This window comes from Muntiacus reevesi, chromosome 6 (assembly GCF_963930625.1).
Source record: "Muntiacus reevesi chromosome 6, mMunRee1.1, whole genome shotgun sequence".
NCBI lineage: Eukaryota > Metazoa > Chordata > Mammalia > Artiodactyla > Cervidae > Muntiacus > Muntiacus reevesi.
Window position 1 is genome coordinate 107675565 of NC_089254.1, and position 26529 is coordinate 107702093.

Genomic DNA, 26529 nt, shown 5'->3' on the forward strand with positions numbered 1-26529 from the left:
TTCTGGAACAGACACGGTGTTTCCGACATGCTGTTGCTTTCACAGTAGTCACTTTTGTTCATACCAGTCTCTGGAGGTGCTGTCAGCATCTTGGTACAAGGGTTTCCAAGGTGAACTCCATCTCTCAAATTGTTCAGATGTTTCCCCTTAGAATCCTTCTTTCACCTGGCCTTCAAGTCCCACTTTTCCTTGTTTCTAGAAGGGCACCCAGAAACATGTTTACTGTAACCCAGTCTTGATCATTTGCTGGGAACAAATAACACTTAGATGGAAACCGAAGGATAATGGAACTTGGTTACTTGTAACCTGACCACTAGACGGGGCTGCTTCCTTAGGCTCCATACCCTGATTGTGTTGGCCCGACCACACAACTCAAAACCCTCAAACAAAAAAAGTACGCTCGGGGGTGGGTCGGAGACCTACAGGACATGAGTGTGCCTCGTGGGAAGAGACATTGTTCTTTTAGAACCCAAACTGTCTTCTGAAGCAGAGGGCACAGAGCGTGCCTCCTAACACCGTGTGCCATCTATGCACATTTGCGTGTGCTGCACAAGCAAGGGCAGATTGAGGATAGATACTTTGAGTTTCAAAACTGGGTTCTAGCAGCTTTGTGACTTTTCCCCTTTCTCCAAGCATTCTCCTTTTTTAAGTGAAGTATGTAAAGAAAGTGAAACTGAAGTCACTCAGTCGTGTCCGACTCTTTGTGAGCCCATGGACTATAGGCCACCAGGCTCCTCCGTCCATGGGATTTTCCATGCAGGAGTACTGGAGTGGGTTGCCATTTCCTTCTCCAGGGGATCTTCCTGACCCTGGGATCAAACCTGGGTCTCCTGCATTGCAGGCAGACCGCTTTACCATCTGAGCCACCAGGGAAACCCCAATTGAAGTATAGTTTATAAATTTATAATGCGAGTTTTAGGTATACAGCAAAGTAATTCAGTTATACATATATACATATATATGTATATACACCCATACAGATCTATATTTTATGTTTTTTTCCATTGTAGGTTGTTACAAGATATTGAATATCGTTTCCTGTGCTACATAGTAGGTTCTTGTTGTCTACCTATTTTATATATAGTAGTGTATCTGTTCATCCCAAACTCCTAATTCCACCACCCCTCCCCCTTTACCTTTTGGTAATCATGCACTTATTTTCTATGTCTGTGAGTCTGTTTCTGTGACGTAAATAAGTTCGTTTGTACCTTTTTTTTTTTAAAGATTCCACAGTAAGTGGTATCATATTTGTCCATCTCTGGCTGACTTATATGATAGTCTCTAGGTTCATCCATACTGCTGCAAATGGCATCATTTTTTTTTGACTGAGTGATATTCTGTTGTACCACGTCTTTATCCATTCGTCTGTTGATGGATGGATTTCTTGGCTATTGAAATAGTGCTGCTATGAACACTGGGATGCATGCATCTTTTCTAATTAGAGTTTCTGGCTATATGCCCAGGAGTGGGATTGCAAGATCATATGGCAACCTTATTTTTAGTTAATGATCCTCCATACTGTTCTCCACAGTGCCTGCACCAATTGCATTCCCACCGACAGTTTGAGTTCCTTTTTCTCTACACCCTCTCAGGCATCTTCTGTACTTTTGGATGATGACCATTCTGACTTGGGTGAGGCAATACCTCACTGTAGTTTTGATTTGCATTTCTCTAATAATTAGTGATGGTTAGCATCTTTTCATACCATCTGTATGTCCTCTTTGGAAAAATGTCTGTTTAGGTTGTCTGCCCATTTTTTGATTGTTATTGAATTATATGAGCTGTTTGTATATTTTGGAAATTAGGCCTTTTTTGATCACATTGTTGGTAAATATTCTCTCCCAGTCTGTAGGCTTTTCGTTTATGGTTTCCTTTGCCATGCAAAAGCTTGTATGTTTGATTCAGTTCAGTTCAGTTCAGTTCAGTCGCTCAGTCATGTCCGACTCTTTGCGACCCCATGAATCGCAACACACCAGGCCTCCCTGTCCATCACCAACTCCCAGAGCTTGCTCAAACTCATGCCCATTGAGTTGGTGATACCACCCAGCCATCTCATCCTCTGTCATCCCCTTCTCCTCCTGCCCCCAATCCCTCCCAGCATCAGGGTCTTTTCCAATGAGTCAACTCTTCGCATGAGGTGGCCAAAGTATTGGAGTTTCAGCTTCAGCATCAGTCCTTCCAATGAACACCCAGGACTGATCTCCTTTAGGATGGACTGGTTGGATCTCCTTGCAGTCCAAGGGACTCTCAAGAGTCTTCTCCAACACCACAGTTCAAAAGCATCAATTTTTCGGTGCTCAGCTTTCTTCACAGTCCAACTCTCACATCCATACATGACCACTGGAAAAACCATAGTCTTGACCAGACGGACCTTTGTTGGCAAAGTAATATCTCTGCTTTTTAATATGCTACCTAGGTTGGTCATAACTTTCCTTCCAAGGAGTAAGCGTCTTTTAATTTTGATTAGGTCCCCTTTATTTTTGCTTTTACTTGTGTCTTGAGAGACTGACCTAAAAAAAAAAAATTGGTACTATTTATGTCAGAGAATGCTTTGCCCATGTTCTAGCTTTATGGTGTCATGTCTTGTATTTAAGTCATTTTGGGTTTATTTTTGTGTATTGTGTGGTGTGTTTGAACGTCATTGATCTACATACAGCTGTCCAGCTTTCCCAGCACCACTGGTTGAAGAGACTGTCTTTTCTCCATTGTGTATTCTTGCCTCCTCTGTTGAAGACTGTAAGTGGATTTATTACTGGACTCTCTATTCTCTTCCACTGATTCATATGTCTGTTTTTTTTTTTGCCAATACCAGACTGTTTTGATTACTGTAGCTTTGTAGTAGTGTCTGAAGTCTGTGAGGGTTATGCCTCTAGCTTTGTTTTTTGCTTGGTATTGCTTTGGCAATTCTGGGTCTTTTGTGTTTCCATATCAATTTTAGTATTATTTGTTCTAGTAAAAAATGTCATGAGTAACTTGATAGGGATTGCATTAAATCTATAGACTGCTTTGGGTAACACGGCCATTTTAACAACGTCAATTCTTCCAGTCTAAGAGCATGGGATATATTTCCATTTTTTTGAATCATCTTCAATTTCCTTTATCAGTGTTTTATAGTTCTTAGCATATCTTCTTGGTCAGGTTTATTATCCAGTATTTTTTTTTAACTTTCTCTGATATTTCATTGTTCTCCAAGATTTACCATTAGCCTAAATCACAAACACTACTGTTTCTATGGGGAAAACAGGCAAAATCTCTTTCGTATTTGGCCTGTTAGATGAAAAAATTGATCCCTAGCATGATAAAATATGCATGGAAATTTTAAAGGAAATGTTTTATTTAATAATGGAAAGAGATAAAGTTTATGAATCAAATCATTAAGGTTTTTTTTCCTGTTGATGTAAAAAATAGGAGAATGCATGTTCTCCTTTATTTGGGGAGAAAGATCTAAGTGGGAAATTCCATGTAGGATTTTAATTAATGTGTACTGAAATACAAAGTATTTTAAAGAACTTCTTTAACAAGACGGCAGATAGTAAGATTTATTTTAAGTTTTCAATCTGCAAAAAAAAAAACACCCCAAAACAAAAAACCAAACTATACTCGTGTGTGTATACACACACACACACACATACACACACACACACAGTGTCAACATTTTCAGAGCACTTACACTAGGAAGCATTGTGTTTCTCCTCAACCATATGACAATACTGTATATGCCACAGTAAAATTTACAAAACAATCGTATCAGCAGTCATACAGACATCATGATTTTCATGTCAAAACACAAGAAAAAAAATAAACATCTTCCGGGCACTTTGTTTGCAGCCCTGCAGAGCAGGTTCCCACACATGCTGTTAGAAATGTCAGCTTTTAAAACCCAACAGTGGCTCTCTGAGAAGTCTTATCCTTTCCAGGTCCGAACTGAAATGACGAGAAATCTGCCCTTTTAAAGTAGCAACCAATGGTTTATTCATGGGTACGGTGAAGTTTACCCACCAAAAAGATGTGTAAAAAAATTGCATGGAAGTAAAAAATAAATAAAGCTGCTGTAAGTCAGCCTTGTTTTACACTATGGTTCAGAATGGAACACTTAAATGTAAGACCATCATTAAAATTTTATATAAAGTAAATTATTTATATTCAGATTACAGCTAGTCAACAAACTGAATGAAGACAAACTGATTTGGTACAGGTCCAGAGCCGTTCACACTCCAGCAGTGCCGCTTCGCCAGGACACGTTCCGGCCGCCGCGGGCAGCGTGGATGATGGGCCGCTGTTCCGACATAAGGCACTAGTTCTCAATAGGCCACACACTCGCCTTATGTCATGCTGCCTGTTAAGATACCAGTGACTTCTTTAACATGAAAAAGAATAAAAATGCAGGACACAGTGCACTTTAATGACATACAGCATTTGAAATCTTTCAGACGGCGGTCTGAGAACAGTCTTTTAATGCAAGCTTGAAATCTTCAAACACATACAAGCTTTCTCTTTTTATGCTTCGTGTCAACATCACTGGGAAAAAAAAAAAAAACCCATCGCTAAACCCTGATACCACACGTTCTCAGCCATTTTTGCTGTGTTCATCGCGGCCCGTGTTCATGAGGCAAAGCGTGACCCAGCATCTTTGTTCAAGTTCTCCTGCGAGGGCTCCTCCGCTCACGGGGGTCACTCGGCTTCCGTTTCCTTCTGTTTGGCACCTGCCAGGAGATAGGAAATGGAGGTTTCAAAGCAATGTAAAAATATGTTGCCGCTGCACCGGTCCTAGGTGTGCACAGAGGTGGTTCTCCACCCCATGGCTCCTACCCTCACCTGCAGAGCCTCATGAGTTGTGGGTGATGAGCAGGTGGGTCTAGGCTCCACCCCCTGCCCCCCATGGCTGCAGCATGCCTTTAATCCATACTGCATATTGTAACTCTAACTGTGCAAGGTTTAATTTGAAAAGAAGAGGGTTTTGCTGCTAAAAATTTTTTAAAGAAATGTGTACTTAAGTTTTAGCAAAGGTGCAAAGTACTTCCGTTGTATATACTTACAAAAAATGTGAAAAAAAAACCACATTGTAACATGTTGACAGTACTTGCACCTAACACCTACTCTCATCTGGCCAGGATATTTCTAAATGGGTTGGGAGGGGGCAGTTGCTTTTATTTTTTCATTACAACAGCTTCTCTGTTTTCTCATCAGACACTAGAAGACAGTTCACTTTGAAAGAGATTAACAATCTATAAAAATAAGGGGTTAAAAGACTGTAGCTACTGTGATTGGGCTGTTGACTCACTGGTTGCATGTGTAATGTGTAGATACTTAAGTTTGCTTGAAACACCTGAGATAAGCCGGACAATGAACTATAGCTAAAACTTTTTTCAACAAGAGAAAATGTTATATATCAAATCAGTATCCTTAATGGGGAACTGTGTCCATTATCCAGTGAAAAGAATAACTACTGGTAAAAGCAGAGACATTATTTTGCCAACAAAGGTCCGTCTAGTCAAAGTTATGGTTTTTCCAGTAGCTATGTATGGATGTGAGAATTGGACCATAAAGAAAGCTGAGCGTCAAAGAATTGATGCTTTTGAACTGTAGTATTGGAGAAGACTTGAGAATCCCTTGGACTGCAAGGAGATCCAACCAGTCCATCCTAAAGGAGATCAGTCCTGAATGTTCATTGGAAGGACTGATGCTGAAGCTGAAATTCCAACACTTTGGCCACCTGATGTGAAGAACTGACTCATTGGAAAAGACCCTGATGCTGGGAAAGATGGAAGGCGGGAGGAGAAGGGGACAACAGAGGATGAGATGGTTGGATGGCATCACCAAGTCGATGGACATGAGTTTGAGCAAGCTCCGGGAGTTGGTGATGGACAGGGAGGCCTGGTGTGCTGCAGTCCATGGGGTGGCAGAGTTGGACACCACTGGGCAACTGAACTGAACTGCCCTTTTCTTCACATAATAGTGATGCTTTCAAAAGCATCCCTTACTCATTATCCCCTAAACATCCACCGCACAGTGCTCATCCTGGGTGTGGGGCCTCGCGGTGTGGTTTCAATCAGGGTACGGATCTCTGGAGGAACAGGAGGCCTGTGTTGGCTGTTCATTCTGTAGAACGGGTGGAGGCTGCACAGGGGAGCCTCGAGCTGGCCCACACTCTTTACAGCTCAAGGGGAGAGCAGGCGGAGCGTGGAGTTGGCTGCCCAAGCGGGACCTCTGGTTTGACACTCCCACCACACTGTGACCGGTGTGTGGGAACCTCTGGTCTGAAGGAGGTGCTCCCTCCATTCCAAGAGAGCTCTGCCCCCAAGGCTCATGGATAATCCAGTTACTGGGAGCACAGGGCACGTCCTTAAATAAACAATGTTACATCCACTGTACTAGAAAGAACTCTTAATTTGACTATCCCTGTCTTCATAATGCTATTTCTGTGTTAACATACATTTCAAATCCAGCTGTGGCCCAGGTTTCCTTCTTGCATTCTCATTAATGTTGACTTGCATCAGTGACTTAGAATTTAAAAAAAAAATCCAATCTGGATGGAAATTTAAACTCGCCCAGATGAACATTCTCATTCTTCTGGTTTCTGACGCCAAGGCACAGAGAGGATCAAGAATTGCTTACTGTGAATTTGTGATGCACAAAGAATCTTGGCCTCGGGGACAGAAGCAAGCTGACGTTTGGCCTGACTCTGCCCAGCAAGCTGTGTGCCTTGGCCCAGGGCCAGCCGGCTAGAAAAGGGGTATCTTTTTCTCAAGGTGCCAAGTGACGTGGCCGTGGGATGAGCCTGAGTGGAGGCGAGTCCTTTCCCTAACGTGCATGGAGGCGCTGTAGAGCTGACCCGTGAACATAGGGGCCAGGGCACTGCATACAGCTTGGCCTCTGTACCCACGATTCCCCTCGCATCCTTGGTTCCGCCTCTGTGGGTTCAACCAGCCATGGGCTGTGTGGGACTGCAGTCTTTACTACTGAAAAAATTCCACGTAGAAGTGGACCCGTAATGTTCAAGGGTCAGCTGTACACCAGTGGAACCACACTCTCCACACTGGCCCTGCTTCCTCGCTCTATGGTTTGTCTGTGAGGTTCGTCCACTGTCAGATACAGCTGTGCGTTCACCATCCACCCATTCCACCAACGGACAGAATGCAGTCTGTCCATTCTTGTGCTCAAAGATGTCTGGGTTATTCCCAGTGTTAGGTTACTGTAAGTAACGCTATGGACCATCTCACATTCTTTTAGTCCTTTTCTCATTTCATGACTATAGAGATTATCATGAGCCAGAAAAAAATGAAATCCTGCCATTTTTGACAATGTGGATGGATCTTTCACTTATTTCAGCAAGAAATAAGACAGGAAAAGATAAATACCATACGATTTCATTCATATGTGGAATCTTAAGAAAAAAAACCCAAAAACCCTGAGCCAAAACTAATGAAATAATGACAAAAACACATGGAGAACAGAGGACTGGTTTCCAGAAGGAAAGGGGAGTGACATGGGTGAGGGGTCAGCTGCACAGTGGTGGCTGGACTTGGAGGCTGATCGCTTGTGGTGTGTGCAGAGGTTGACCTCTAACGCTGTCCTGAAACTTGTCCTTAAAATGAAGTTCTGTAATGTCCGAGATTTGAAAATGACTGCGGCAAGCCCCATTTCGAGAGGTTCGACTTGGCAGACGTAGGCTGGGCCCCCTGGGCCCAGGTGCTGCTGCAGCTCCGAGAGCCCCATTCCCTGGGGCCATGCCCCGCCCCTGCCCTTCTCGCTTAGTGGGGTCTGCTTCCTGCTGGTGGTGGGGGTTCTTTTAGGGCGGGTATCTTCAGGTCACGGGCCAATTCAGGTCACGGGCCAATTGTAAAAACTGGTCGTAGCTAGTCTGATTAATTTCTGAACTAAAGGAAAATCAATACCCTAGTAAATGCAAATTTAATGTTTAACTTAACAGTTCAAAGGGCATATCATTTACTCTCAGGTCTTGGCCTTGATCTGTGAGGCCTGAGGCTGGGCTACCTGTAAATGCTTAGTATGGTAGGATGGGGGGCGGGGACGGGTAGAGGTGGGGGTGGTGGTTTTAGGACCCATCTAGTAAACATGTGGTATGGAAGAAACACCAACTTCTCTCTTTTAAAGCCGCCTCCCCAGTCTTGCAGGCTCCCGACTGTGACCTGTGGGTTTGCTTAGAGTGAATCTGGGGGAAAATGAGTTTAGTCACCAAATGTCATTTGGCAGTTAATGTAATTAACTATTAATACACTATTAATGGAAAAGTTTGTGCAGCTCGTTTTATATAGTCACTACTAGTAAGTTCTTTTCGAAGGGTGAAAGTGAAAGTGTTTGTCACTCATTCGTGTCCAATTCTTTGTGACCCCATGGACTGTAACCTGCCAGTCTCCTCCGTCCATGGGATTCTCCAGGCAAGAATACTAGAGTGGGTTGCCATTTTCTTCTCCAGGGGATCTTCCCAATCCAGGGCCTGAACCCAAGGATGGTTTCAATAGGTGGATCCCAAAGAATTTCCTTCCTGATTTCCAGTTAGCAGCCCTAAAAATAAAGCGAAACCGAGGAACTCTTTTTAAAGGAAAAGGTTATGATGAACATGGCAATGAGTCCTTGATTACTCAAGGACTGGGTATGGATAGAATGCTGCTAAGTCAGAATACTTTTCTATAAACTTTTCTCTCTCAAGTAGGACAGTGAAACTTCAAAACCACAACGAAAATGAAAATGCTTGATGAGGTACTGTAGAGAAGGCTGCGGCTGGCAGGTGCTAGGGAAGGGCCTACTGCGCGCCCCCACCCCCTGCCATATACTTACGGTGAAGGTCAGACACTAGCATTTATACCTGCGGGGGTGAGTATCAGGGCCTGCAGGATATCGGACAGGGAAATAATTCCCACAATACTATCGGCTTCATTGACGACCACCAGTCGATGGACCTGCAAACGAGAGAAGAGGAGGCCCCACATGTGAAAGCTGAAATAAGTCAAGTTTTAAAGTGAACCTTAGAAAGAAAATCCTTCACGTACTCTATAGTGAGTAACAACCTCTAGTGGCTCAGACAATACAGAATCTGCCTGTGATGCAGGAGACCTGGGTTTGATCCCTGGGTCAGAAAGATCCTCTGGAGGAAGGCATGGCAACCCACTCCAGTATTCTTGCTCAGAGAATCCCCATGGACAGAGGAGCCTGGAGGGCTACAGTCCAAAGCACTGCAAAGAGTGGGACATGATTGAAGCAACTGAGCCCTCATGCACACAAGAAACATTGGCTGGCTATGTCTGGCTGAGCTTTCTATTTTCAAAATATTAATACATGAAAGATACAACTCAAAACATGAAGTGTAGTAGTAGATATTTCATGTAGCTATAATCTCTTGAATGGTTTTAGATTTTTTTACCATTGTACTTTGGTTTCTAGTAACTATCAAATAACTGTTTTACATGGCAGAGAAGTCCAAATAAACAGCAAAACTAAAAGGTCACTATGCTTAAGATTATTTTTTCTCTTTTCTCTATGAAGTTCATATATTAAGAATAACAGGATAATCAACTATAATACAGTGAAATAAATTACATTCATGCCCTGTTTTCTACTTGAAAGCCTTTTTATATGTGGACAATGTTTGAGGTATTACTGTAACAAGGTGTCCTTAGGAAAGACAGAGAGAGCATAGAGCTTCTCTGATGTACGAGCTTTAGGATTCAGGCCTGAGGCAACCACATGCCGGTGGCCAGCTTGGAGATTCTCTTCCTCATACTGACCACAGAAACCCTGGCTGGTGCAGAATCAGGGGTGGGGCGCACAGGAAGGAGATGGAGGGAGGAGGGGAATCCTTTTCAAAGTCTGTCTCGAATGATACTGTGTTGGTGACGCTTCTGACATCATAGCTTGCTTTTAGGTTAAAAAGGAAATTACTCTGTCATCTTAATCATGCTAATCGTACATTTCTTTTAAAAGCTCCTCTAGAACAACTTAGGTTCTTCAATCGCCCTGTGATATAACACAGTTATCTATTAATTGTGATCATAAATTGATGCTTGACAGTTAGGGTCAGAGAATGCTTTATATTCTATACTAGACACAGTTGTTAATTTTTAATAATGATAAATGACTCTCTTTTGAACTACTAAAGGTCAAGGGGAAACCATTTCACCTAGAATTAGTTGCACCAAAAGTATTTTATTTGTTGGTGAGTCTAAACTTACAGATGTTCCTTTTCTAAAAGCTAGTGTGATATTCATTATATAAAGAAGGCAAATCATCGCTGATATATTCATCGCTGATGTATACTCTTCTCCTAACAAAATATGTTGAAGCTAAAAACTGGTCTTTGTCCCCAGTTTTCAGCTTCAACATATTTTGGTGGAAAATAATTAATGAGGAAAAAAGTCAAGATGGGTAACAAGAAAACTTTAATTATGTCTTTATTTTCCTCAATGACCTATTTCATATTAAAGTGAAATCTGTGTTGCTCACCCGATGCACTTCCAGGACAAGCCAATCACTTTCTTCTTTTATGTGACAGTAACACGCACTTAAACAGGGGCGTGGGAATATGCAGGAGTGCTGGCATTCCCCACGTCCTCACGTCCCCAGAAACAGCCGTGTCAATACTGAGGTGCAAGTCTTTCTAGACTCTTTTCTATGCATGTGAGCGTTATGTTCACACAAAGGATTACACTTTATATTGGCCCTTCTTCTTGGCAATATATTGTTTCCCCATATCAAGAGCATCCTCCTTTAACATGATCCTTAATCATTATAAAGGAGTCCCTCAGATGGATGTGGTCCATTGTCCTTATAATTACGGAGGGATTTCTTATGATCTTCAAAAGGCACATAAAAGAACAACAGGAAGCTTAGATGTATCCCTAAGCCACTCACAGCCCTTTGGAAAACTAGTAATGGGTATTAAAGTCAAGTAGGAAAGGAAAGTCTTCATGTTGAGGCGAGGCAAACAGGGTAAAGCCTGGCGGCTGAAGCTGGGGCGTTAGCCCCGAGGCGGGGCAGCGGGGCGCTTCACACCAGCCCCGGGACGGCAGCGGGGCCCTTCACACCAGCCCCGAGGCGGGGCAGCGGGGCGCTTCACGCCAACCCCAAGACGGCAGCGGGGCGCTTCACACCAGCCCCGAGACGGCAGCGGGGCCCTTCACACCAGCCCCGAGGCGGGGCAGCGGGGCCCTTCACACCAGCCCCGAGACGGCAGCGGGGCCCTTCACACCAGCCCCGAGGCGGGACAGCGGGGCGCTTCACGCCAGCCCCGAGGCGGGGCAGCGGGGCGCTTCACGCCAGCCCCGGGATGGCAGCGGGGCCCTTCACACCAGCCCCGAGGCGGGGCAGCGGGGCGCTTCACACCAGCCCCGAGACGGCAGCAGGGCCCTTCACACCAGCCCCGAGACGGCAGCGGGGCCCTTCACACCAGCCCCGAGGCGGGGCAGCGGGGCGCTTCACGCCAGCCCCGAGGCGGGGCAGCGGGGTTCTTCACACCAGCCCCGAGACGGCAGCAGGGCACTTCACACCAGCCCCGAGACGGCACAGGGGCGCTTCACGCCAGCCCCGAGGCGGGGCAGCGGGGCGCTTCACACCAGCCCCGAGACGGCAGCAGGGCCCTTCACACCAGCCCCGAGACGGCAGCGGGGCCCTTCACACCAGCCCCGAGGCGGGGCAGCGGGGCGCTTCACGCCAGCCCCGAGGCGGGGCAGCGGGGTGCTTCACACCAGCCCCGAGATGGCAGCGGGGCCCTTCACACCAGCCCCGAGGCGGGGCAGCGGGGCGCTTCACACCAGCCCCGAGACGGCAGCAGGGCCCTTCACACCAGCCCCGAGACGGCAGCGGGGCCCTTCACACCAGCCCCGAGGCGGGGCAGCGGGGCGCTTCACGCCAGCCCCGAGGCGGGGCAGCGGGGTTCTTCACACCAGCCCCGAGACGGCAGCAGGGCACTTCACACCAGCCCCGAGACGGCACAGGGGCGCTTCACGCCAGCCCCGAGGCGGGGCAGCGGGGCGCTTCACACCAGCCCCGAGACGGCAGCAGGGCCCTTCACACCAGCCCCGAGACGGCAGCGGGGCCCTTCACACCAGCCCCGAGGCGGGGCAGCGGGGCGCTTCACGCCAGCCCTGAGGCGGGACAGCGGGGCGCTTCACACCAGCCCCGAGGTGGGGCAGCGGGGTTCTTCACACCAGCCCCGAGATGGCAGCAGGGCACTTCACACCAGCCCCGAGACGGCACAGGGGCGCTTCACGCCAGCCCCGAGGCGGGGCAGCGGGGCGCTTCACGCCAGCCCTGAGGCGGGACAGCGGGGCGCTTCACACCAGCCCCGAGACGGCAGCGGGGCTCTTCACACCAGCCCCGAGGCGGGGCAGCGGGGTTCTTCACACCAGCCCCGAGACGGCAGCAGGGCACTTCACACCAGCCCCGAGGCGGGGCAGCGGGGCCCTTCACACCAGCCCCGAGACGGCAGCGGGGCCCTTCACACCAGCCCCGAGGCGGGGCAGCGGGGCGCTTCACGCCAGCCCCGAGACGGCACAGGGGCGCTTCACGCCAGCCCCGAGGCGGGGCAGCGGGGCGCTTCACGCCAGCCCTGAGGCGGGACAGCGGGGCGCTTCACACCAGCCCCGAGACGGCAGCGGGGCTCTTCACACCAGCCCCGAGGCGGGGCAGCGGGGTTCTTCACACCAGCCCCGAGACGGCAGCAGGGCACTTCACACCAGCCCCGAGACGGCACAGGGGCGCTTCACGCCAGCCCCGAGGCGGGGCAGCGGGGCGCTTCACGCCAGCCCTGAGGCGGGGCAGCGGGGCGCTTCACACCAGCCCCGAGACGGCAGCGGGGCTCTTCACACCAGCCCCGAGGCGGGGCAGCGGGGCCCTTCACACCAGCCCCGAGACGGCACAGGGGCGCTTCACGCCAGCCCCGAGGCGGGGCAGCGGGGCGCTTCACGCCAGCCCCGAGGCGGGGCAGCGGGGCGCTTCACGCCAGCCCCGAGGCGGGGCAGCGGGGCCCTTCACACCAGCCCCGAGACGGCACAGGGGCGCTTCACGCCAGCCCCGAGGCGAGGCAGCGGGGCGCTTCACGCCAGCCCTGAGGCGGGGCAGCGGGGCGCTTCACACCAGCCCCGAGACGGCAGCGGGGCTCTTCACACCAGCCCCGAGGCGGGGCAGCGGGGTTCTTCACACCAGCCCCGAGACGGCAGCAGGGCATTTCACACCAGCCCCAAGACGGCAGTGGGGTGCTTCACACCAGCCCCGAGACGGAAGCATGGCTCTTCACACGTGTGACACAGACAGGGCTGGTGGGCTTGGGCGTCACTGGCTCCTGAGCAGGGACTCCAGACTCCACACCACTTCACAGGTAAGAGTCAGAAAGCCAGCTGAGGTCACCCGCCACAAGCCTAGAAACACTCAGGTACTTTTCTTCTGGGACTGCATCCTTGCATTTAAATATAAATCCGAGCAGACTGATGAATGGCTTTTGCCCAGTCGGGGGTTAGGAGGAACACAGTCGCATCCATGCTTCAGTCCTAAAGACTGATAAAGAGGGTAATTCCCTATCCCTAACAAGAAAGGAAAGAAATTATCTGAGGATGGGTTTAATGTATTCGATATACTATGGGGGTGATCCTGTGCATCTTTTATTTAGAGTGTTATGCAAAGTATATTAAAAAATCTTACAAGCAGTAAAATAAAACGGGACATGAGGCTGAGGGTCAGGAGATGGACTGACCATTTACAGTTTAAATCAGGAAAAGACACACTGATAGGAAGACAATTACTCTAACTTAGTAAAAGATCAGAACACAGTTTTATTGACTTACTTTGTTAAAACCATATAATTACATCTATAGCTTTAAATTTACTAACACCCTAATGAAACTTAAAGCTCTTGGGACTTCTGTTTTCTTAAGTGTTAAAATCATGAAAGTAGCCTACCCAATTATTTGATTCGGCTATGACATCAGGACTTATAAATTTAATTCAGCGGCCATTCACGGATGACCTACTAAGCGCCAAGACATGCGATACACTCTACAGCAAGAGACTGCCATGTGACTGGACTGGAAGGCTGCCTCAGGGGCTGTTCCTGTGACTCTGAATTCCTGGGGCCCCGCTGCCTAGTTAGTGCTGGTGGAGGGAAGGAAGGAGGGAGGCGTGAGGGACGTGTGTGTGTGTGTGTGTGTGTCTGTGTGTGCGCATAGCCGCCTCACCTCCGCTCTCACGATTCTGTCCACGATGGTCTCCAGTATCTCCAGCTTACTGCACTTCACTACACCCTCGAAATACTGCGACCGATGCTGTAGGGCTTGCGTCACTGTGATGTCTAGATTGTTGTACGTTTTTTCAGCAGCAAGGTTCTGTAATCAAGTAGCAGTGAGTTATATCCTTTGTTTCCATTCACATTAATGACCAAAGTAAGTTCAAAGCAACCTGATTTTTTAAAAGACATTAATGTTCATCTTAATTTAGTACCATGGTACCAGCTTAATACATGCCATCGGTACTGTTATTTCATCATCTTATCAACAGTAACGCTTGTAAGGTATACTTTTACTATGAAGCAATTGTGTTAAATTCTGACTGTGTGACCTATGGAAGAGTCCCCCATTCTTACCCAGTAGGGTTCTTTTAGTTCCTAATTGAAATATAGTTGACTTACAAGGTAGTGTTACTCTTTGGCATACAGCAAAGTGAATTAGTCACAGATATGTATTTTTTCATTTAGGTTATTACCAGATCTTAAGTATAGTTTCCTGTGCTCTATAGTAGGATCTTCTTCATCTACTTTATATATAGTAATTTGTATCTGCTAATCCCAAACTCCAATTTATCCCTCTCCCTCTTACTCTACAGGTTGTTCCCTGATGTATAAAGTCTTTTGAGAGGTGGACTAACATTTGCCAAGGGTGACAAGTCCCCAGGGCTGGGGAAGAAGGTTTTTGCTAGGAAGGCTTGGGGGTGGGGAGCCGTCAGGACCAAGTACTCGTGGAGGAAGTCCTGTAGATCTGAATGGTTCTTAAGGCTCTGATTAAGCTTATAGGGGTCCCACCCAACCAGATTCCAGTAAGCCTGTTTTATGGTGTCTATTATGTTAAACAGAATAGGATGAAACATAAGGGTTTGGGACAGCTACAAGAGTACTTAAATGCTGCAGTCAATATTGTGACAAAAAAAAAAGAAAAAAAAGATATGCATGTTTGGGGCTATCAAAGTTTCAGTTCCCTTTCTTAGAATTAATGTAAAACTCTAAGGAAATGCATTTAAATGAGTCGGGTGGGGGGGGGGAGCACCAAGTGGAAGGATGTAGCACCAAAATCAATCTAGTAAATTTAAACCAGGGGTTAAAGAAGAATAAACCAGGGATTAAAGAAGATCTTTATATAATGCTATGTAATAGGTTTGCTGTCCCCTTTAGAACAGCTGTTGCCAACCAGCGAGTAGTGGGGTATGTGTGCCCAGAGATCCATGTGTGTATTAGGCCCACGCCTGTTGGCAGAATGAATTACTGTCTCCCACACAGAAACATGACCACTTAACATACACACGTGCTATAGTAACAGGTAAGTCATGGCTGATCTGAGAAAGAATGATAAAATGCTGCTAGTATGTTATTCACTGCTAAATCAATGAATAAAATACCAATATAAGTACAATTATTATGGGGGAGTCTATGGAATTCTCTGATAAGATCTTCATCCTCAAATAAGCCAGGAATTATTAAGTTAGGAAAAATCACAAAAACAGAGTAATGAATATGCTTCATGGACATTCTAGACGACAGGTTTAACAAAATTAAAAATACTCACAATTACATCAAATTTGGAATAAATATCTACAACTTTTCCTAAAAATAAAAATATATGTTAGAAAAAGTCTTAGAAACAAAAAATAGCATTTAATATAAATTTTAACTAGATAATCACTAGGAATTAAATACTGCTAAACAAAATAAACTTGTCTGTTTAAAAACAGGTATGAAATCATATCTTAATGGAAAATATGATTCTTATTACGCTGAGTGCTTCCTGATCTAAATTTTCTTTTCCCCACTTATCTGATATGCCAGGTCATTTAACAATAATTTTATCCTAAGCAGGGCTTCCCTAGTGGCTCAGACAGTAAAGAATCTGTCTGCAATGCAGGAGACCCAGGTTTGATCTGTGGGTCAGGAAGAGCCTATGAAGGAGGAAATGGCAACCCACTCCAGTATTCTTTCCTGGAGAATTCTAAGGACAGAGGAGCCTGGCGGGCTATAGTCCATGGGGTCGCAAAGAGTCGGACACAACTGAGCGACTAACACACACACTTTACCCTAAGGAGACAACGGGTATGGCTCAGCACACAGACCTGACTCGTCCACCACGGGCAAGGCTGACACTCGTCTTTCCACGAAAACGTTCAAGGCTTTAATGATGGGAGTGTCCGGGTGTATGAAGGCGATGTTATGGTAGGTCCCGATTCCAAGTGCCTCCAGGTTCTGCTTCATGAAGGCAGGCTTTGGCATATCAGACATCTAGACAGGAAGATAGTACAGATGCTCTAGAGCCAAGACACACCCTGTTAATGTTCACATGTCCACACTTGATGAAAAACTATGTGCAACAAATTAGTTAGTCTTTTCTAGAAATCTACTCGGAAATCTGAATTAATATGAAAATGTAACATATAAGGACTGTGTCTTTGTTCAAACCAGCCTGTATGTCTATGCTTCTATTTAAGTACTTAGTAAATTAATATGAAAATGTTACATATAAGGACTGTGTCTTTTGTTCAAGCCAGATTGTATGTCTAAGCTTCTATTTAAGTACTTAGTAAGATGCTGCCACTAACATTTTCTCCTCTTCATTCACTGGGAAAGTGGACAGAAGGGAACAAGTCTGTTTGGATACTAAGGCCCATCAGCCACCAAGAACCTTTTAAAATTATTCCTGTTAAATTCGTGGTCCTGCTGTCATCTTTAAGTAACAGTTACTAAGAAGCCACACGCTTCCAAACCCTAAGTGTTGGATGGTGGCTAGCTGAGCAGCTAAGCCAGTTCTCACCCCATCCCACCTCTAACATCCCGAATTCTCCTTTGGAGGACTTCGATTTTTGTCTACGAGGAACAAGAACAAACCAACCGAACAGAATTAGAACATTTAAAAGTTAACTTTTCTTTTCATGGGCTGTTTTAGAGGAGGAGGGAGAAGTCAGAAGAGAAAAGCCTAGGGTCATGTTTGACTAAAACAAAACAAGGTTCTATGGTTTCAAAAATCCACCTTTTATAAAGGGCACAGTTGATTCCGTCCTCCTGGTGTACCTTATAATGTTATCAGGAAAAGATGAACAATTAGAAGAAACAAAATGTTCAAGTCAAAGAGTTCATCAATATTCAAATCATGAGAATCCTAGAAATTTAGAGAAAAAAAAAAAAAGAAAGGCCTATTAGGTCACCTAGCCCATCTCAATGCAGGATCACTAACCCCTGATCCACACTGTCCACTCGGGCTAATGGGCAAATGTCTCCAGGGGCAATGCTACTGCTTCTGAGAGTGCTTTCAGGTCAGTAAGAATCAGGCTTTAGAATTCTTCATTTTTTATCTGGAAATTCCCAGCTGGACATTCTACCAGCATGATTGTAATGACCATATTGGCCCAAATAGAAGGCAGGACTGGCAGAGGCAACCTCCTCTCCTTTGTACAGAAGAGAAAAACCGCCTAAGGCCTGTCTCTGACTGTGGGTGGCTCTTCCTCGACCGCGCGGCCGTGGAAGCGGGCTGGAGCTCGGCCACCGGGGGTCTGGGTCTGTGAGCCAGGCGCCCTGAGCGCTAGGACCGGAGCCACCTCCCGAGGGGCCCGGGGGCAGCGAGGGCTACCGTGGCGAAGCCACACCACCTCGCTGAAATGTATCGCTTACGAATCAGATGAGTAAAAATACCTACCTGAGAAGGGTGGTGGCGGGGATCAGGTTTATCATGTGAAGGGCCTGACACAGCGTCAGTGCTTAGTGGTCTTTGGCGCTCATGATTCGTATTCTTTTTAAATGATGACTCCGAGGGGTACGTGGGCGAAGGGCCTGGCCCAGCCCCTGCCCGGGGTCCTGCTGGAGCTCAGAGCCAGGGGACTGCATCCAGCCCACGGCAGACGGGGAGTCTGACCATCAAAATCCATGCCTCTGTGGTTCTTCCCTGAACTGTCTCTACCAAACTTCACGTGGTTTTTTTTTTGTAAATTAGCTCTTCTCCTTCCTACTTTTTCTATGCATTTAAGCATGAAGAGGGTCGCATTTACACAAACTTACTAGAACACAGGGCTGGTCTGATGGACAAGGCGTTTCTCCCAGTCTTTTTTTTCCCCTCCCGGTCTTAAGTAAACTCTCTGTGCTGCTGTCTGGCAAGGGGTTTGGGGGGTGGGGGCAGGTCCCAAGAGCAGCTGAGCTCTTGCGTGTCACACCAGATGCTACATGACTTCCTTCTCTGAAGCTGGAGGGAAAACAGCAACGCTAACCTCATGCAGGTTTCACCTTCTTTTAAAGAATGATTCTTAATATGATCTCTTCTGAACCACGAATGAGGCCACCTACTGGTTCCAGCTGACCAATTACTTATTACCTCAATTTCAGTGCATGTAATTAGAGAGAAAAAAAGATTAAAGCCCTTCTGTAAACACTTTGGTCCTCTGAGCCTCTTTTTAACACCGTGAAGCAAAGAGGTTCTACGTTTTTGTTGATTATGAAGCCATCTTATTTCAAACACAGTTGGCAAAACCTACAGAAAATATAGCCCTCATTTGGACCAACATGGTATTCTCTTGGTCAAAATTTTATTTGCTTTGGGTTTTTCCATCACTGCTGCACTTATAATAATAAGATAATCCGGGGGACAAGACTTTTTGAATATATTTCCAAAACCATGATACCAATAAAGCTTAATAAGGCAATCTGGCTCGTTATCTTAAGTCTATCATTAGTTAGACTGACCTGCAAATTGCTTTATGTCCCCTCATTTCAAGCGAAAATAATATTCTTATTTAAATAGAGAATTCCAAGTGTTTTTACTATTTTGATACTTGTGCTAAAAGGGGATTGCTTTTTAACTGGAATCAACTTTGAGAATGTGCAACTTGAATAGCAGTGAACTGAGAAACGGAAGTTTAGAAACAGAGACCTCAAAACTAACAAATTTCTTCTATGAGGGTAACAGGGAGTCAATTTACTTGAGGTAAATTAAGTTAAAGCAGATGCAACTACATCTTTAGAAACACTAAAAACTACTTACAAAAAGCTGGAGGAACTTGAGGATTCTTTTGTGGGTAAGTATATAAAGTGCATTCCCACTGATGGGGTCAATAACTGGCAATCTGTGGATTTTATTTTTGATCAACGAGTGCACAGCATCGAAGAGGCTGCGGGAAAAGCCATTACAGTTGTTAGGAGGCTTTAAAGAAGAATGAGACACCTGTGGACCACCCCTGCTTTCAACGTGTCTTCACTGCCTTTCAGTAACAATTATTAAGAGGTTGATAGACATTAAAGTGTTCTGGAAAAGTTTTAGACTGCAGACTTCAGCAAAGACTTTTGATCTTCCACAACTGGTGTTAATATAAAACCTCAAACCCAAATGTAAGCGACAAACCTCTAGGAGAGCAGTTTTTATAATAGCAGGGTTGATGCTTCTGAGAAAGGACAGAAGCTACCCCCCAGGGAAGCTAATGGACAGCCCTGGCAACAGAGGGCGCTGTGGTGGGCTTGGCGTGGCTGCCCTGACTTCACTCACTGGCCACTTCCTGCTCTGGCCTCTCCTGTGACTGCAGACAAGGAGTGGGTGCTGGGTGGAGCTGCTTTTTTAGGTCTTGCAAATAAAAATCAATATTCCACCTTTTCTCACAGCGTGTGTGTGTGTGTGTGTGTGTGTGCTCAGTCGTGTCCTATTCTTTTCATCCCATGGACCATAGCCTGCTAGGCTCCTCTGTCCATGGGGATTCTCCAGGCAAGAATACTGGAGTGGGTTGCCATTCCCTTCTCCAGGGGACCTTCCCGACCCAGGGACCAAACCTGGGTCTCCTGCATCGGCAGGCAGGTTCTGTACCGTCTGAGCCACCAGGGAAGCCCACGCTTTCCTCACTAGAGCACTAGTTTTAAGAATGCTTTTATACGAACGTAGAGACGTCTCTGAGCCGTTCCCAAGAGGCCTGGTTGGTTCCACATGTCTTGCCAACCTCCTGGACCTGTGGTTTGATGTCTGTCTTTAATTTGGGGAAGCTCCTGGATCTGGAACAGTGGGACGTCCAGCAGGACGACTGAGGGCAGCCCTGCCTCTGACCACCTCTGGACCAGTGCCTGAGGAGGCTGACTGCTCAGCTTCAGTGCCCATCAGAACCCCTGGGGGAGCTGCTGTAACGCACATTCCCGGCACGACACCCTTCAAAGGCTGGTCTGCGAGGCTGGGAGGACAGCTCAGGGATCGGCAGCTCTAATAACTGAACAGCTCCCCACTTGGCTTCTGTTGCAGGATTCTTGAGCTGCTTAGTACAACCACCTTCTAGTCCATCACCAACCCTCTGGACTGACAGTGGCGGTGACTTCCATTGTCTCTTAAGTTTACTGAACTTAATACTAAAGGCTGGCCCCCATCTAGACAAAAATAACCTGTTACCCATGGTCACAAAACAGATGAATCTGAATGAATGAATGTTTTCAAAGGAGAAAAACTTGACACGTTTACCTTGCATCTGGAGATATATTCACTAAAGGCTTAAATGTTTCTTGTAAATAAAGCTCTGTATTTATAGAAAGAAAATATGTAATTAGTAACATAGTTGCTACTTGTAATTATTAAGTTAAAATATCCTTCCATTTACAGACAATGATTAGAAGGATTAAAAACCCAAACTGAACTAACTTACTGAAAACTATTGTGTTAATGATAGTCATGGTTATTTTAAACAAGTTCCACACTGTTTTTCAGATGGTGCCTTTGTGGAAAAATATTTAAAAACAATATTACCATAAATATTGTAAAAACCAGAAAAGTCAAGAAATCTAGTAAAAGAGCAATACCAGCAGAGGTCACTAGAATATTACCAAGTCATGATCACCCTCAAGAAATGAAGCTTAGTGTGATATCCCCTAAAACTAATTTTCATAAGTTAAAAGATAGATGTAACAAACTTTGTTCTTCAAATGTTACTAGGTTTTATTTTCCACACCAAAGTTCAGATCTACCATATCTGGGGACCTTTCTAGTATGCAGAAATCATCTTTGTAAAGATAAACTGTAATTCATTTGCTTTACTGAGGTTTCTATAGAGAAGGCATTCAAGAAAATCTTGACATTATTATTGCTACCAAATGCCATATAATACACAAAACATAAATATACTTAAACCTTGGTTTAACATTACTTAAACAGTAGAATTTATTAAGAAGTCTCTGTCCTGCTATTAAAATATATATTCACTGCATAATAGGTTAACATGTGAATTTCATGTTGACTTACTTTGGTTTGGCGTGATAAAGTCACCATAAATCAAATATATCACTCAATGAAACTTCCGTACAGGATTAAAAGCGGCCCAGCCCTTTAGAGAATTCTAACGGATGTTCAGATTTTGCAGCCAGTCTAAAGGTTGCTTTTCAAACCAAGCAGATAACGGGAAGTACAAAGCTAAATTTCAGGTTTAAATTAAAAAACTACTTTCAGCGGGTCCCTCTGTTTCCATCCAGGCTCCTCCCTGAACACCTACAAAGGATCCCTCCTTAACGATGCCCACCCCTGGCTCCTAGCTATGCCATTCCTGCTGACTGCCTCTTTGGCCTCGCTGCACCAACCCAGCAAGACGGGTCTCATTAAAGACAACGATTTCACAGTCCTGAAATTACAATTTTAAAAATGGCTCCATTTCAGAAAAGGGTACTGTGACTACAGAGGGTGAAATCCAATGTTGCAAAAGAAAGTCATCTTGAAGTTATTTTCTTGTGATTTAATTCAAATCATCTAGTTTAAGGTTCATTTGTTCTATGTTCCTCCATAATTTGCAGAGAAATAATGGTCAAATTTAAGTAGGAACAGATCCTTGCTTTAGTTAATTTCAAGCATTCCTTCTGTGCATTTTCTATCCAAAGACAAAGATCTGGGAGGCAATACCCAGTGGTGAATGGTGGCCCCACTGAAGGGCGGAGACTCGGGCACTGCTCCTTATTCATTTACATCCAGCCTCATATAAAGACTTGCCACAGGTCCTCTGTACATGTGTACTGAACAGAATGGATAACACTTACAGTAATGTGGCACGCAACAGTATCAAAATTAAGATAGAAAACAATATTTTAACTGACATAGTAGATTATACAATGGAGAGAAGAGGATCTGTGAAACTAAAGCATTTTACGTTAAGTAGAACACATTTTTCCTGTTATTAAAAAGATTTTTTTAACACTCAATAATGCTTACCCCTCCATGTTTCAATCTTATGTTCCTCTAATTCATAAATCTGTACCTAGAAATAAGGAAAATTTTTATTTGCAAAGGTTAACATATACAAGACAAGGAAAAAAAGAAACTACTATTTCACAACTACTGCTGAGTCCCATAATTCAACAGAGGGAAACAAGCGAGGTAGTTCAGAAACAGTAGAAAAATACATGAGAGACATAAAGTGTGCTCTGCATTTCTTGGAAGACAAATGCTGTATAAATTTAAAACATAAACCAACACAATATTATTAATTTAATTTGAAAACCTGTGATACACTTTAAAATTTAAAACTTATACTATATAGTTTGTAGTTACTATAGGTTGTATACTAATTTTAAACTTATATATAAACACACACTCCTTCTTAGGATCTATAAGATTTTTAGCCTCTCTAGTTTAAAAAGGGCAGTTGGTTAAAGCGTGCTAGTTAAGTTGCTGGATCGGGTTATGCTGGACCAGGCAGGCGTCTTCACCAAGGTAGAGCACGTTTGACAGCAGCCCATCACCAGGAGCCGTCAGCACGCGCAGCACGGCGTCTTGGCTGCTGCTTTCGGTCAAAGTACTTAAGCCTTCTGGGTCTGCGTCCCTCCCTAAACAGCGGGGTGGGAGGCCGTCCACACTAGCCTCTGTGAGCTCTACGTGAGGGAGCCTGGGGCGCCGCCTCCTGCAGCGCTCGCTACCTCGGGGGGCTCCTGGAGCCCTGCCGCAGGAACGCCTGGCCTCTTTCTGAGCTCCCAACCCAGCCTGGTGACACTGAGACAGTCCTGAGCAGAGCTGCCACCGACCGGCGGGGGAAGCAGAGTCTACAAGGCGTATCATGGGGATATAGGGATGAGCAGAGGTCAGAGGTCAGACCCGGAGACCTTCAGGAGGCAGATTTCAGCCAGGCTCTGCCTGCTGGGTGGACTTCTCGTCAACCCAGAAGACAAACCCAACTAAGGGCCCCGGAGAAGAAAAGGATTCTTCATGTTCCTGAAACACAGAAAGGAGATGGTTGGGGTGGGGGTCGGAGCCGGGGGCCAGGGGACTGACTAGCCCGGGCGGGCTCCCTGTCAGGGGGAAGAGGCCAGGGCAGCACTGATGGTTTAAGCAGAGGGCCCACGAGACGGCACCAGAGTCAGATGTAAGACCAAGCGTTGCGGAGGCTGGATCTCGAAATGGTGACTGTGGGGATGGAGGGGGCCACTGGGAGAAGAATTAAAAGGTTTAGAGGAGAATGAAGGAGGGGAGATAGAGACAAAGGGATAAATAAGAAGCCCCCCACCTCCCGATGTTGATGCTAGGTGACTGATAGCATCCAGGACACAGAGGAGGATGAGGAAGGAGTCAGCTTCCTAAACGAGGAAGACGAGCCTCTGGCTTTCACAGCTGAAAGCAGAACACCCTGGTCTGTCCCGGGAGGTTCTGAGGTGAAGCCCGAGCCCAGCAGAGGAGGGCCTCCCTGCTTTTTGCCTGCACAGCCCCTCGGGGCTCTAGCTGCGGGCATCGGCGTGGACATGCTCGGCTAACACGGCAGTCTACTATGAACCGGGGGTGTTTGGCCCCAGTACGATGGGAAGGTGTGTGTGTGTATAAGGTATAAACATGCGTAAGACAGAGTCGCTACCTCTAAGAATGACCTAACAAGAACCTCAGATACCCCAACGACAGCGCTTCTTGACCTTGACATGACGGATGTTTTAGGGCGTCCTGTGCGCTGTGTTCGGTAGCATCCTTGGCCTCTGCCCACTCCACGCCAGTCGGACCAGCCCACCCTTTCCCCAGCCAGGAGACGTAATGTCCCTGGGGGAGGCAAAATCACTCCCAGCCGAGACACCCTGCCCTCGGCGAAATCAGAACACAACATGAAAAGTGCCACTTGAGTAATTCTTGGGGGGCACTGAAGTGGGGACTCATCCGCTCCACGGGGACAACAGGGAGCTCACCCTGGCGGAGGGGGTGCCTGAGGAGGGTTCTGGAAGACCACAGTGTCAACCGGCAAGGACCAAGGGCCTGAAGGAGAATGCCCGTGGAGGGCGTGGATTCAGATCTCCAAAGAAGAGAAGCCACGGGGGGAGGAGAGCAGGAGAGTCTGGGGGAGGGAGAGAGAGGAGGAGCTGAGTGGAAAGGCTGGCAGGAGAGGAGAAGCAAGAGGGACCGCCACTGCCCGGCATGAGCAACACCCTGGCCGGCTCTGGGGACGGCGGGGAAGAAGCCGGTGACCACTGCTTGAGAACAAAACTGGGCTTTAAAACACAGGCTATCCGGGACCTCCACTTGCGCAAATACAGTGGTTAGTAGGAAAACTAGCGGCTATGACTCTCATCATCAGGAACAGTTCTTGCTATATCAGGCATAAAAATGATAACTTAAAATTGCTGTTTCCAGTTGGTGAAAAATCAGCCTGGAAAATCTTCCAGAGAAGCTACAAAATCATTCACAGTCACAGTCCCCGTCCCACTGAAAAGAAGCATCCCGAAGAAATAAGGTTTGATAGTAAGATTGGAGGTCACCCCAGGTAGAATTAGTGAGTTTAAGATGGATCAACAGATATTATCTGAAGATCCCTGGCGCTAAAGACTGAGACCTAGAGGACAGGATCAAGTGGTCTAACATACAAGGAATACAAGTCCCAGAAGGAGAGGAGAGAGAGAATGAGATTAAAAAAAAATTTTTTTTGAAGAAACAGCAGCCCCCAAAATAGGTAGAAAAGCAACTTAGAAGATCATGGAAACTCAACATACCCGGAACAGGATGAATACAAAGATGCACTGCAGTCAACAGCTGAAATCCAAAGTTAAAGAGAGAGCCCTGAGTCAGGCAGAACTGGCGCCTTACGAAGAGGAGACAAGGACAGCCATTTCCACTGACTTCTTATCAAAAGCACTGGAGGCAAAGGGCAACAAGACTACATCCTCAAAGAGCTAAAGGAAACAAACAAAATCAGATAGCTCAGCCTCTATAAAACAGCAGAGCTGTCCTTCCAAAATCAAGATTAAAAAAAAAAAGATGAAATAATGACACTGTCGGACAAACAAAAACTAAGATAATTCATCACCGATGTGGACCACACAAATGGTGGTGGGTGTTCTTCAAATGCAATAAAAACAGACGGTGACTCAGATCCACAGAAAAGAACAGAAAATGGTATCTATGTGGGTAAATATAAAACACTAATTTTTTTCCCTTTTACTCATTTTGTTTAAAATAAAAATGTGAGGGGCAGATTAAATGGAAGTATACTTTCTACATAACACCAATATTAACTCTAAATGGACTGCGGTTAAGTGAAAATTGATACTGAAATGCATACAGCAACCACAAGACAACAAAAACCGTGCCAAAAGGTACGCCTGAGATAGTCACAGAGCTCTACTGGCCCTGATGCAATAGATGAGACCACACTTACGTCTCCTGCTACAAATGACCAGAAATGGGAAAAAAATATGTGGAGCTGCTCTCAGACATGAGACAACAGGCGGGGCAGGTCGGCCGTCCCCGAGAGAAGGGAGGCAGGCAGCTCTGTGACCCCATGTCCTGCTTTAGAGACAGCGAGTCCTTGATGCGGGCAGCTGACTCCTAGCAGAGCAAGTCACACTGAGCTGAGGAGACAGAAATCAAAGTCTAGACAGAAGGAGCCACGTGGGACTTGCAAGATGGACCACTAGACAAAGCGGGCTGGGGGTCCAGAAAAAGAGAAGGCTGCACAGAGCTCCTTGAGTCTCTGACGGAACGCTAGGTAGGCATGCACGGGATGATGCTCTGTGAGCCCTGGCAGACGTACCCTGAAGGACATTTGCCTTCCGACCGCAGAGTGGAAAGTCCTTGCCAAACAACCAGGGAAATCCAGAGAGACCCCTGGAGTATTGGTAGAGCTAAACCAGCCAGAGGAATGATTGACACTCTGACAAAGCTTAAAAGCCAGCCTTGAAAGAAGCACGTGAAAAGATACTCAACATCATTAGCCATCAGGGAAATGCAACGCAAAACAACAACTGGGTAACAACTCACACACACGAGAAAGGCTGTCATCAGACAGAGAGACAGTCACAGGTGTCAGCGAGGGTGTGGAGGAACTGGCACACTACACATGGCTTGTGGGAAGGTGCAATGCTGCAGC

General features: G+C 46.2%; 1 protein-coding gene across 5 annotated transcripts in view; it reads right to left on the reverse strand.

Annotated features, from left to right (window-relative positions):
* Positions 1-3947: 3947 nt before the first annotated feature.
* PRKAG2 (protein kinase AMP-activated non-catalytic subunit gamma 2) overlaps positions 3948-26529 on the reverse strand; it is a 292846-nt gene continuing 270264 nt past the window's right edge. For all 5 annotated transcript variants that reach the window (XM_065939488.1, XM_065939487.1, XM_065939489.1 and 2 more), the window contains 8 exons: positions 22407-22452; positions 20679-20733; positions 19233-19359; positions 16324-16489; positions 15783-15820; positions 14187-14333; positions 8828-8921; positions 3948-4703 (listed from right to left, as the gene is read on the reverse strand). In XM_065939488.1, coding sequence (XP_065795560.1) covers positions 4672-4703; positions 8828-8921; positions 14187-14333; positions 15783-15820; positions 16324-16489; positions 19233-19359; positions 20679-20733; positions 22407-22452 — 705 coding nt within the window. In that variant the 3' untranslated portion in view covers positions 3948-4671. The remainder of the gene's footprint in view (positions 4704-8827; positions 8922-14186; positions 14334-15782; positions 15821-16323; positions 16490-19232; positions 19360-20678; positions 20734-22406; positions 22453-26529) is intronic.